This window comes from Neolamprologus multifasciatus, chromosome 12 (genome assembly GCF_963576455.1).
Source record: "Neolamprologus multifasciatus chromosome 12, fNeoMul1.2, whole genome shotgun sequence".
Classification (NCBI taxonomy): domain Eukaryota; kingdom Metazoa; phylum Chordata; class Actinopteri; order Cichliformes; family Cichlidae; genus Neolamprologus; species Neolamprologus multifasciatus.
In genome coordinates, this window is record NC_140450.1 from 15,141,365 (window position 1) to 15,155,181 (window position 13,817).

A 13,817-nucleotide genomic window follows, 5' to 3' on the forward strand; every position below is an offset into this window, starting at 1 on the left:
ACTCCATCCCACTGAGGAGGGATGTGAAGGAGATAAGGTGCTCGCAAAGTGAGCACAGACGCCCTATGGAGGCTCTGTTCCTGCTGCTGTAGGCTTGTCTGATAGCTTCACACAGTCAGCGAGACATACCTCATGAGTGTACTTTGTGTTGGATAAACAGTTGGATCTGTGTGATGTTAGCCATGTGCAAAATATAATGAAAAACCTGTTTATGCTCTTAAGCATGTGGAGATGGGTCACCACAGGGGATAGAGGACACAACATGAGGTCTGAGCTTCTGTCCATGCACCACTGCTGGAAAGTGCACCATTTTCCTGCATGACAGGCTTTAGTAGAAGGCTGTAGTAGAAGATCTTGCTCCTTGGATATTGGGTTCTATTAAACAGGGAAAGGCCTGTGAAGGAAATATTGTGTGACCAGGTCAACTCCTGCAGAATGAACTCTGCAGAGTCAGAATTATGCAAGAGTATTTAATGAAGTTCAGCCGAGGAAAATAGTGTGCTTCAAGTCGTACATTATGTATGCAGCAGGTTTCAAAAGGGAGATGAGGCATGCTAACTATGCAAGGTTTTTTGTAAACTTTGAAAAGAGGAGCCCGTGGCGCCTCAAATGAGATGCTGACTCATTACCTACTCACTCGTCCATGCTAACAGTAAGCCACCACGAATGACCTCTGAGATCCCTTCACAGAGTCCAGATAGGAACCCCAGCTTAAACAGGAATCTCTATCAAAACTCCTGTCCATTGGGTTACCATATGTCTTTCATATGTCTTTGTGACAAGACAACTGCCACAGCTCCCCCACTAACAGCTATACTATGCTTGTTTGTTCTGGTGCCACCAGAATGAATGGAGAGGTAAGTGCAGTTCAGTGAAAATTATGCGAGGAGACAAAGGTTTCTTCACTTCCCACCAGCGACTTAAGATTGGTATATTCATCTCTAGGTGGAGAGAAATGCATCTTTGCATTCTGGTATGTCTGACACAGTTGTCCCAAAGGAGCTCCCCTGCAGAGAGAACGTGGGATTTTTATGTATGACAAAGTGGCTGCAGTGGGAGAGGAACATTAAATATGGATTTTTGGTACTGTATTTTGTTGAGGTGCAGGCTGCTAAATTGTCTTGAATTTACCTGATGTGGAGGACTCCCAAGGGGACAACCACAACACTTTCAGGCACCAAATCCAGCAGACGTACAACAGGTAGCACATGCACCACTTTGTGGGGTGCAACAAGTGATATTAGAGAGTTTAGCACTTTCAGTTTCACTGGGGACAACTTTGTTGTCAAGGTGGTTTAGTTCTTATGTAGTTAAATGCTCAGTTTGGTGAAAAGAAGAGCGCTTTGGTTTTAAGGGGAAGCCCAGAATTCAACAATGTTGCACAAGTAAGTCTGTCAGAACTGCATCTTTCTCATGGTGGTCCTGATAAACCAGCATCTGATCCCTTCCCTACACAGTAGTGCCACCTGTGTGCAATGGAAGAAACAATTGTGGGTGGGCTGCGGGACCAAGTGTACTGAAACATGGAGACCCAGGGTTAGTAATGGTTGGAGCAAACTTCCTCTTGAGGTGAGCATCTCTGCAATTTTGACGTTGAGACGGTGAAGGTCTTCTATCGTTTTGGTTCCTTGATTGTTTAGTGTAAACGAGCCATGGCTCTGTCAAAGAGTGGTCTAAACGCCTCACTCGGGGGATAAGGGGCCATCCAGCATCCTCCATCTGATCGCTGGAGAAAGCTAAAACACAAAAGCAATGCAGTATGCTGTTGATGCTCATCGTCCACTTTGTCATTATTGCAAAGAGGCTGAAGCCGTGCTTCCTGATGTCCGTGGCTATCTCTAGGGAAAGAGCGATGGGCTAAATTGCTATGGCAGACAAGGCGAGGATAACCTCGCCACGTTGTTTGCCCTGCAACATCTTGAGCAGCATCCGGCTTAAATTTCTGAAAAGGCTTCCCTGGGATGTAGCACCTAAGCTAGGTTACGCTTTTCCAAAAATAACAGTAGAAAACCAACGTCCTTTGGAAAACCACTGTTCTGCTTCACTGTTATGAACAACTTGTGGCAGGACAGTGGGACGAGCGACGCATATATCATCTTAAAGAGGAACTCTGGCCTGTTATTTGGATCCGACTCTACAGTAGGATGTCAAAGAATACCTCCTCTGCCTCCTGTACGAGATTATCATCAGCCATTATCATCAACTGCAGACATCTTCACCTGCAGGGGCAGTCTGATGGAGAAATCACAAAGGCAAGCAAAGCAGCTGGGTCCAAAGTTTCCAAATGGGGGATGAGGCTAGTCTGGGAGAAAACTGATACTTCATCATCTAATTATTTGTTGATTGCTGCAGGAAATTCAGAATACAACTCACCACTCAGTGCATGTAGGGGCTGTAAGGGCACAAGAGAGCTATTGGAAAAACATGTTTTTGAAAGTGTAGCATGTAGAATTGAACTGTATAATACTAAAATGAGCAACCCAACCCCAAAAAATACAGATCAGTAATTTTCCATTATAGTCATTTGATGCTTATTTAATTAATAAAAAGATAAATGTTTTGCTTATTTAACAAATCCTAGAGCATGAGCTCACCCTGTTTTGTCTCAAAGTTAAAAAATTCATAATGAGTGAAAGCCAAAGAAAGCAGAAATGGTCACTTGTAAAGCTTGAGTCACATTGCTGATACAGTATGACACACTGCCGATTATTAAATGACTATGAAACTACTATTACTTTTCTGTCACTGATTTGACTTACGGGTTCGATTTTCCATGCTAATTGTTCAGTCAGTATAATTGTGTGTTCCTTCTCATTGCGAGTTTTATACAATTGTGTAAGTGTGACTCACAAGCACAGGCAAACCTCCTCAATTAGACCTGACCTCCTTTTTATTTTCAATGTTCAGGTTATATTTGAATTTTTATTGGTCAGGTGAAAGGACAATTACATAGACTTTCATTAAATGTATTTCAGTATTTCATCCGTGTTAGCCACTAGATAGTAAAAACGCCTTTCACCAGTAGATATAGTAGATTTTTCTTTTTAAATGCATGAGACACCTCTGACAGAACAGGACAAGGCAATATACCTTCATCTCTATTCTGCAGGTTCTGTTTACAACCCCTGTGCTGGGACTAAAATGTAAGATTTACATGAGCAAAGGCAGCTTTAAAAAACGTTTATATGTGCCCTTCACTGGTGTAATTTACTTTATCACTATCATATACATTCCCAAAGAAAAAAAACACTATACAATTCATTAAATATCCCTTCAAGGTTTGCAATAACCAAACTTTCAGAAGTCAGTTCATCAAGAGTTTTTTAACTATTGCTGACAATTTTATTGTCATGAGAGCTGGGGATATAAAAGCTTGCCAGAATGCTGAAAGCATCACAACGAACTGTTTATGTGCCATATAGAGTTTACCTTGTATTTACTGGGACTCGATGCGCTTTAACATCATTTAAAATAACTTTTAGTCAAAGACCACTTCCACTCCTCAACAAAACACTTACTATTGCTGACTTTGATTTTTCATCTGGAAATGGAATTAACAGCAACAAAGAATATATGCACCCATTGCTAGATTAAAGGCTGAATAAAGACTTTAGCCATGGTGTTAAGATACCAAAAGTAAATAAATAATTAAATAAGAGTAATAATAATCACTTCTGAATAAAGTGGCATCATGGCAAGCTACTCCAAACAAACCTACATTTGATAACACAATACTGAACCCTAACCAAGCCCTCACGGTAGGTTTCCTACTTTTGCCAAGTTATTTTGTGGAGAAACACATGATTCCTTTCAAGATAAAAATAAATATATATAAAATTATAAAATAATAAAATAATAAACGGCCAACTCAGGACCTCCCAAAAGTTCTAATCCCTGCTTTCATATAAACCATGCCAAGAAATTACATGACACAGTCTAAGAAGATAATGTAATTTCTCCAGAGTGAAGCCAGGCTCGGGTGCTCACCACAGCAATCCAAGCCACGGCCTCTGAGGTGTGATTTATCTGTTTGTAGCAGTGATTTGTTGCAGGTGTATACGTCACTTCTCCCCTCAAATGTACCATACAACATGCACTGCCAAGGTCCCCACAGATATACAGCCCACCATGGCTCTATTTTTGAAGCAGTTAATGATTAGCCCTCAGGCCACTGATGAACAGTTGCCTGCAGACAGGTAATAAAACAACTATATAAATGTATCTTTGTGACCAAAGCCAAACTCATACGGTAGATGTGGCTCTCCTTGCTCACCTCAAATGTGCTTAAATTGAGAAAGATAATAATGAAAGACATTGAATGAATTTGATATAATATTGGCCGTGTAGTTGATTTTCTCTGAAGTGTTCCTCCTAACATTTCCCAGGTATCTATCTATCTGTCTATCTATCTATCTGGGTACCAACACCCTCAAGATGTCCATCAGCTATGGATTAAATTTTCACATCACTGCCTTCAGACAAACAGAGACAAAAATAATATTTGCCAGGGAGAAGGGTTTTTTTTTAAGTTCTTGGCCCTTCAGCACTTCAAAGCAACTTGTCAAAAGCTGTCGGTTTAAATTAGAGGACTACTCCTTTACGGCACTGTTTTTTATTTGACTGGTAAATCTGCAGGCTGTCTCCAGCAATCACAGAGCATCACACATACTCAAGCATGTACACATTTGCACTCTATTTGTTCTACTGTGCCGCCAAAAACTTTTAGATCCACACAGTCGCACAAACAGAAGCAGGCATGCGCTGGTGCTGCACTTGAACTCTGCTGATGGTTTTCTCATTACAAACTAAATGGTTTAAACTGATGAAGCTGTAGCAGTCTGCGTTTTTCTCTTTCTCCTCAAAGTGTCGAAGCAAATAAATTCTTTTTCATCTCTCATATTATCTCCAGGGGCATGCAGATAGCAAACACTCCTCAAGTATGCAGAAGACACACACTGATACACACAGTAAATACAAAGTAAAGTAAATACTCCTCAGAAGTGGTTAAAGCTCTCCCCAGTTAGAGCAGCCAATCAATGACGTCTTTATTCATCATTGCTATATTTTAATCATTTTGCTTATCTTAATGGTGTTTGTATTAGTAGTATTTTTTTAGGACTTTCTAACATAGGACAGTGCATTAACATGAAACTCTCACTAGTAAAAGTTACTACACACTGATGCACTGATGCCTATTTAACGCATGTTTTGCTTTCAAACCAGTATCAGGTTATGGGGATAATATATGAAAATGAATCTAGAGTGTACATAGGTGGAGTGCTTTAAAACTGATCCTTCTGAGACATGTTTCTAAGTATTTCATTACGACCGATTTGAAAGCAAGAACAGCCTACCAGGAAGACATGAGAACTGGCTTTAGGCAGAATTAGCCAAAGCCACGAAAAGCAACTTACATAGGGATAGAATCAAAAAGCTTCACAGAGATCCTAATACAAAATGTGTTTTTCTAACACAAAGGCAGAAAAGCTTGCAGCTATAGCTATTATATTTGTTCTGTCATGTCATGTCAAGAAATGAAATCTTAAAAAAGATGCAAAAAGAGAGGGGAACATGACACAGTGGTCTCAGACACATGCGCTTGTACTTGAATCAGAGAAGGTTTTGCAGGCTTAACAGATGTTGGCTGGTTATATAATTCCTCCCACTGGCTCTAGTTGTTTTTGGCCAGCTTGAGCGTTGTCTACCCATACACTGTGTTACTGCCTTTGAAATCCCTTTTAGTAGACGAGATTCATACCAGTATAGCGATGCACTGATATGAACAAAATCATGCCCATCTAATTTCTGTAGACAACGCAGCATGTGCCATTTGGTACGCTTAATAAACACTCAAGCTTGTATACTAGTTCCACAACATTTCCCCTCAGTATTTTGGATAGATTCCATCACTCCACTCTGCACTGCTGCTGCCTACAGAGAATGTTATTGACTGCTTGATAAACAACCTCATCAGTTTGTGCTACTGACCAAAAAAAATCCCCTCCTGCTACACATTTACATAAGCAAGACTAGGCTAGACTTAACTACGAACAAAATATGTAATCTAGAGTTTATTATTATTTATTGAAGTGGGGAAAATACACTCACTGGGCACCTTTTAAGGTATATCTTGCTAGTCCTGAGTTGGACCTCCTTTTGCCTTCAGAGCTGCCTTAATTCTTCATGGCATATATTCAACATTCAATGTGCTGGACATTCCCCAGAGATTTTGGGTCATACTGACATGAGAGCATCACACAGGTGCAGCAGAATTTTCAGCTACACCTGCAGAATGTGAGTCTCCTGTTCCAACACATCCCAAAGGTGCTCTATTGGATTGAGATCTAGTGACTGTGGAGGCCTTTTGAGTACAGTGAACTCACTGCCATGTTCAAGCACAAATTTGAGATCATCTGAGTTTTGTGACATGCCAAGCCAATATCCCCCACATGCATTCATGTGGTTTATTCCAAATTCAGACCCTACTAACCCCAAAAAAGTTGCAACAGCAATCAAGACCCATTAGACCAGGCTATGTTTTTCCAATATTCTGTTATCAAAATTTATGGAACCTGCTCCTTCAAGATCTGACGGGTTGTCGGGTCAATTCAAAGATGCTCTTCTGCATAGCTTGGTTGTAAGAAGCAATCATTGGAGTTACTTTAGCGTTCCTAGCAAGCCAGTCGGTCTCCTATGACCTTTGGAAACAATAGGGCATTTTTGCCCAGAGAACTGCTGCTCACTGTAAATTTTCTAGACCATTCTCTAGAGATGGTTGTGTGAAAAAAATGCAGCAGATCAACAGTTTATGAAATATTCAGCCCCTCTGGATCCAACAACGAACACTTAAATCACCTTTCTTCTTCATTCTGATGCTTAGTTTGAACTTCAGCAGGCCATCTTAACCATGACTGCATGCCTAAATGCAACAAGTTGCTGCCATCTGGTTGGCTGATTAGATAATTGTGTTAATAAGCAATTGAACAAATGAACACAAGTCAGTCAACACAAATCCAACCAAAAGATGTGTCAAGCCTCCAAATTTGTTCTTACCTGGCCCTCAGCAATGACTGAACATAATGAAACCTTTCTTTCCATGGTGTCAAGACATTGACTGCTCATATGATTCCTGTTAAACCCAGACTTTGTGCTTTGTCAGTCTGTATATTAGAGAATAGCGCAACGTAAAATCTAAAACTCACTGCAAAGAAAAACAAAATAATTATGCCTCTGTAATTTTTTTTCTCCTGACGATTTCTCTCTGGTTTTTCGTTTGAAGCATGGGGACCAGTGTGAGTTAACGGTTTAAAACTGACTTCCCAAGAGTGTGACACTGCCTCCATAGCCTGTCAATTAATTCCTTGTTTATTTTAATAGAAGTCATGATAGGCAATATTCAGAAGCGTAACGCCTCACCAGATATGGAGCAGACAGACAGGCCTACCCATTCAAACTCTGTAAAGCTTGCAAACTTAGGCCCACACACACAAGATGTTCCACTCACTTACAGCACACACAAATCCAAATCCACAAATAGACCAAAAAACTCATAAGCCCACAGGATTAAGATGCAACCAATACGCTCATGGCTTTCACAGACACTTCACCTCATGTGACATCACTGCACAGCAATAAAGATTAATGCAAAAAACAAATCAGGCCTCTCAGCGTGTAGATGCATGACTGTGTGTTGCATTTCAAGACACTACCAAGATTCCTGGTCACTGTAAGAAACTAGATGTATAATGAAAAAAATGAACAAATTCAGTTACTGTACTCAGCAGTGAGAACCAACAGAGTCTCAGCTTTGTGCTACAGTAACAAGATACACAACCAGAAACAGCTTGGCTACATCTGCACTACACCTTTGCTGACCTATTTGGGAGGCAAGGTAGTCACACTTGGTTAACCTCACGTTAGGCCTCACATAACTGCACAGAAGATGGGAAAAAGGCCATTGCACTCTTAATTCTGGAAGACAGAAGTTGGCAATTTTTATCTGCTACCTTGTTGTTGTCTAGATTGATGTCTTAAGGTTCTTTGGCCACTGTACAAGGGCAAATTTTATGGTAGCAGCCATTTTTTACAGAAATTAATCTGGAGTAGCAATGAAAAAAACCCCAACTTACTGGACTTCTCCATAACTAGGAAGATACATATAAATATATTTTGAATGCTACTCATTTCCAAAACAGGAGGATTTTTCTATACCTAAAATAGAAGACAATCTAACTGAGATGAATGGTATGAAAAAGAACAGATCCAGCAAGTAAAATATGTACTTTCTTTGTAAACTAACAAATAAAATGCAGTTAACGATGCAGCTGGCTGCTGTTTACTGTTATAAGGCTCTTACCTCTGGGAGAAAATGTCCCTGTAGGGGCTGCCGTGCTGCATGGCGATACCGTATCCACGGTCTGGTGCGTTGTTGCTGACAGTGTAGAAGGAGCAATCCTCATCATTATTAGCAACGTACTCCAGCACTGCTGCATCCCACACAAAACCAAACCGGCCATACTTCACCTGAAAGACATTTACAAGGTGGTTAACAATGCTCAGAAAGGTGCATCGGAGGTCACGCAGAACACATCCCAGAGCATTCAGCACTTGAGTTATTGAGATGGTTTTCTAAGAGATCCAAGAATGGCTCACAGGTTGAAAATTGAACTATTTAAAGATATTTATGGGCTGAATCGTCTTAGACCTTTTCTGCCTAACGTGCTCTAAGGGGACCAATTCACCCCAGCGCTGAAATTTCATAACTACAGTCAGCAGTTTTAGTCCAAAAATGTTGTGTCGAGCCAAGATTACACTATTTGTGCGTTGCAGGACGGCAAACTTCATAGCACAGCAATTTTACTGTTCGGCATTCCCCCTTGACTGTAGATTCATGTAGTGTTTTGGCTCATCTTCATTGAACCCTGCATAGGTGTGTGTTGGATCTGTTTTTCATTTTCGTGTCCTTGTTGTGTATGTGCATGGTCAAACTGCGGGTATGAGTGAGATAGCAGCTTGTGCGTGAGAAGAATTGGAAATGGACTCGAGGTGAGAATCACAGCTTGTTTCACAGTAAAAGCCAAGGTGCCTGTTGTTAACATAGCTTCTAGTTAATATTCTGTAAATCTACGGGATATTTTTGCAAGAAAATGAAAAACGGAGAATAAACAACCAGATTGGGACATTCACATCCTAACACCTCCTGACAATTCACTTAAATAGCCTCGGGTGACAACAGGCACACTGACACACACTTCTCCTCTAATACATTATTTTGGACTTGGTGTGTCATTAACTTTAATGGAGATTTATAAATTTTTCAAAACCCTCTGTCTTTGTGTGTGTGTGTGTGTGTGTGTGAGTGTGTATGTATCACCTCACTTGGCCTATGTGAGATGACTAATGTCTGAGAACTGACAAGACCTTGTGATTGGGTAATTTCACAGCCTGTAGCTCTCTGCAGTGTGTACATGTGTGTACGTGTGTGTGTTCAATAATTCACCGCAGGGCATCAGAATAGCAAATTCAGCTCTTTACAACCTTAAAAGAGAAGAGAACACTTTATTACTTTGAAGAATAATTTAATGGCTTTTCATTATTGCTTTTGAATTGAAAAGATTATGGGCTTTGTGCTACGTAAATTTAGCAAAAAAAAAAAATCTGTTTCAACAGCTTAAAATTGAGCATTAAGGGCACTTTCCCCCTACATTTGGGTGAAAAGAGCTCAAATCAATTATTAAGCACAATATATGTGCAGTGACCTCTGATGTCAAGTCAACCAAAGCTCTGCTAATCTGATTAACACTGTCATTGCCCCTTGTGTAAAAACCCCAACAATGAGTCAAAAAAGTGGCAGTAATATACCCCGATGACACCATTTGTAATTTTCCTAACATTTAATGTTTTAGCTTGTGTATTGAATTGTAAATGGTGCCCTGCAAGGGAGAGAATGCAAGCAAACAAATAGGATGGATGTAAAAGCCTCTATGTGTGGATGAAATTAAGACAGAGTGGAATTCATGTGTTTGCTTTGAGTAATATGCCATATTGGGGAAACAAAAATAGAGTTGGCTTTACACAGGAACACAAAAAATATGAATGTAATTGTATAAAAATGAGTGAGTTTAAAGGCAGCAGAGAGCAATGCAAATTCTTAAAAAAAAACTGCACTGACATAAAATATTAGCCTGTGGCCTAAATGACTAGCTACAAAAGAAAATATGGGGGAGCAGAGGTTTAGAGCATCAGCTTCAATTTTTAGTGACAGAAATGTTTCCTGTTGTTCCAGTTTTTAATGAATTGCACGTTGAGTAATAATGAAAAACTCTTCAGTAGTGCTTTCATAATAAAAATGTCACTTGGTTATGACTGAGCGCGGTGATTTTTCTGTGTCTTATTGTGTCTTTTAGTCATGAGGTTGTTGATCTCACAGGATCAGTTAATACAAACACCGGTTCAATATGTCTTCTTAAAGGTTACATCAATTCCACTACATTACAGCGTAATCACATAAAAAAGGCATTGTCCCGGTAATGAAGAGGATGCTGTAGCCTGTGAAGGGAAATGCTTTTGCCTCCAGCTACAGCTGTTTCATAAACAATGTACAGTATGTGTGAATAGGGAGCACTTTATTTTATGCACCAGAACAGCCACTCTACGTGCAAAGCTTAATGAAGGCTCATAACCTGGTTAATTACTGACGACAAAATCTCACTTAGAATGGTACCATAGAGTGATGTGCTGAAGGCCAGCTTACCTCTTTTTACGTAGTGTATCTGAAATGTATTAGCACTTTGTTCTGACTTTCTCTTTCATGGTATTTCTTATCCAGTTTATGAGCAGTACCACTGCTTGTGTCTGACGCTTGTAGTTCATGACCCTCAGGTGTGCAAAGAATGAAACAGAACTGTGGTACGGAAAAAGGGACGAGACTAAAATGTCTTCAACTTCAGCATTTATCGCAATAGAAAAGGTAATGTCACTGCTGGTAAATGTAAGGCAGCGGCTTGAGCGATTGCAATGATTTTCCATGTGCACGGCTGAAGAAGCTTCTCCTTAACAATTTGGCGGTTGCATTAAAGCTGTTGCATCAAAACTGTTTGGACATAACCTAATAACAATGGCGTGGTTACCACAGTAAATACATAATAATGTTAATTTTTACTGAATGGTAGAAGTAACATTTTCTCTCACATCCTTCACTTGCAATTCACAGTAAAGGAGATAGGGGATGCTTGTCAGCGGACCAAATAACTGTGAGGAACATGAGGGTGAGTTTATGTTTTGAAATGAAAAATGTAATGCTTTTCCATCTATTAAACCCATAGCTTTCAATGTAACTTTTTTTTTTTACCATTACGTATTTACATATTTTTCTCACTGTAATGTCCATCCACAGTTGCACTAGTAATATAACACGATTTTAAAAACAGGTATACAATAGTAGGAACGCATATACAGATTATGTATATTCATGTCATTATTTCAAATTAAATATTTCCAATCTTTACTTTATCGAGACATAGTCAGAGAAGAACCAAGATATTAATAGGTAATGGTTACCAGAGGTGGAAAGAGTACTAAAATATTTTAATCAAGTAAAAGTACTATTACTTTGCTGAAATGGTACAAGTAAAATTACCTGTCTAAAAATGTACTCAGAGTAAAAGTTACATAGTTACTTTTCTGTCAGCAGGAGGACAGCCGCTTCTGAGTAGTGCAAAAAAAGACAGTGGGATATAAATCTTAAAGTAGTTCTTTTTTAGTGAAAAGAAAAACTTTACAAATTAAAGTGAGGTGGCAGTTAAACTGCAAGTCTATACATGAAAATGGATAATGGTCACCAAACCAATCAACCAAACTGTCAGGTATCACAGTGTTTTCAATACAAAACCATATCATTCTTTCACATGAGAATGTGTTCTAAACTGTCAAATAAGAGAACAAGTACTGAACTGAACTGCAGCTGCTTTAAAAATGTTTTTTAATTTTTTAAACTTGGCCCTGCCCTACTGTACCTCTAGATTAAAGTTCCTTTGTATCCATCCTAGAGTGTTACTCTCTGAACTTCCTGTTAATTTTGAGGAGCAGTTGATTTTCAAAGTTAGTAGAGTTCATCCTTGCTCACTTTGCAGTGAACAGTAGTCCAGCACAGCTAAAGAGATGCTTGAAGGCAGCTGAGGCAGGCAGGCCAGTGTTAAGTTTGAGAGAAAGTTTTTTTGACGTCCCTAATAAGACATCAATGCATTACATAGAGGTATATTGGTATAATTTACACGCTGGTAAATTATACCAATATACCTCGTGTTTTTTTTTTTTATTGGACAGTAACAGGCTAGTTAACGGGAGGTTGCAAGTGCTAATTAACAAGTAACAGAAGTCAGCTGTCTTTGACTAATCTAAGGTAAGTGAGCGCTCTGTTATTCTTTTGCCTGCAGTGTGAACATGTGGGTTAAGTAAGAAAGTAGCCGCTTCTGTCTTTAATTTAACTATTTATAACTATATATAAAATAAATTATTATTATTAACAAACAGGAAAAACGTAGGTAAACACATTTTCTTTTGGCAATTTACCAACCCAGTAAAAAAATGTAAGTTGCGTGGACAACAACATGCCCGATTACAGCAAGTTGCTAGTACCAACCATTTGACTGTAGAAAACATGGACGACGCGACCCCGTCTCCTACCATTGTGCAAAAATGAAGCCAAAATACCTCGCTTGTGGAGGCTGCCATCTTGCAAATTTGGAGCCAGAATCTGCGCAGTAGTGACTTGAGGTGGAGCGACTGTGTAACGCTCCCGCCCACACACCCGCTGGACGTGACCGCAAACACGCCACCCTACAGTTTTTACGTAGCCCGGCTGCTCGAGTTTTTTTGCTGGTTTACCACGACTGACGACTCGTTAGGTAAATACAACCATGTCACTGTTATAAAAAAGACACACAGCTTATCATCTCATAGTTCTAAAATCACTCTGTTGTTAATTCGTTAGTTAGATTAGCCGCTAGCATACGCACTGTGTTGGAGACTTGTTGCTAGCTAGTTAGCGATGCTACACACCTGCTACTCTTAATAGTCTTCGACACTTATGTTTTTTTATCCATTTTTAGACAGCGATGAGATCAGCTGCACACTCTACAGAGGCCCAGAGTTACTGTTAATATCAAAAATATAATGCGATGAGATTTTAACATAAGACTGAGTGTAATGAATCTAAAACTGTTTAAATCTTCAGAGCCCTCTACAGCCTGGTAACATGGAGACTTTAAAAACAGCAGCAGAACGTTTCAGTAGTGTAGTCTAATTTGTTCTTTTCATTTAATAATAGAGTCCATATTATATCAACAGCTACATTCACCCTGGAGAGAAACTAGTGAGGGAGACCATCAGGACCAAGCTGGGTTTCCTGGGTCCAGAGGTTTGGAGAAACTTCTTCCCTTTCTTTCATCACAGCTGTCCTGTGCCATAAGTTCTGTTGACCCGCTGTAAGAGGCATCATTTAAGAAACACCAGGAAGACTGAAGCTCATGGCATTGATCAAGCAGGACTCATGATCTTCACCAGCAGCTCCCTCATTGGGAAATCTTCAGCACTCCTCCGTAGGCCAGCCCCAGGAGATGGATAAACCCAGCATTTCATCAACACTGTGATGAGACCTTTGGTTTGTGTAATGTTATAAATACTCAGATACTCCCCAGAGGCTCCGGACTTTTACATAAAGATATTATATGCAGTCCTGTAGAAAGTTATATATTTAAAAATATGTGATCCTCTCTGGTTACTCTGGTATGAATAACTCTGAATCACTTTATGGTAAA

General features: G+C 39.6%; 1 protein-coding gene across 3 annotated transcripts in view; it reads right to left on the reverse strand.

Moving 5' to 3' along the window:
- grid2 (glutamate receptor, ionotropic, delta 2) overlaps positions 1-13,817 on the reverse strand; it is a 532,677-nt gene that overhangs the window by 30,389 nt on the left and 488,471 nt on the right. For all 3 annotated transcript variants that reach the window (XR_014877276.1, XM_085180825.1, XM_085180826.1), the window contains exon 14: positions 8,357-8,523. Coding sequence is in view for 2 of the 3 variants with exons in the window: in XM_085180825.1 (XP_085036951.1) it covers positions 8,357-8,523 (167 nt within the window). In the remaining variant the exon portion in view is untranslated. The remainder of the gene's footprint in view (positions 1-8,356; positions 8,524-13,817) is intronic.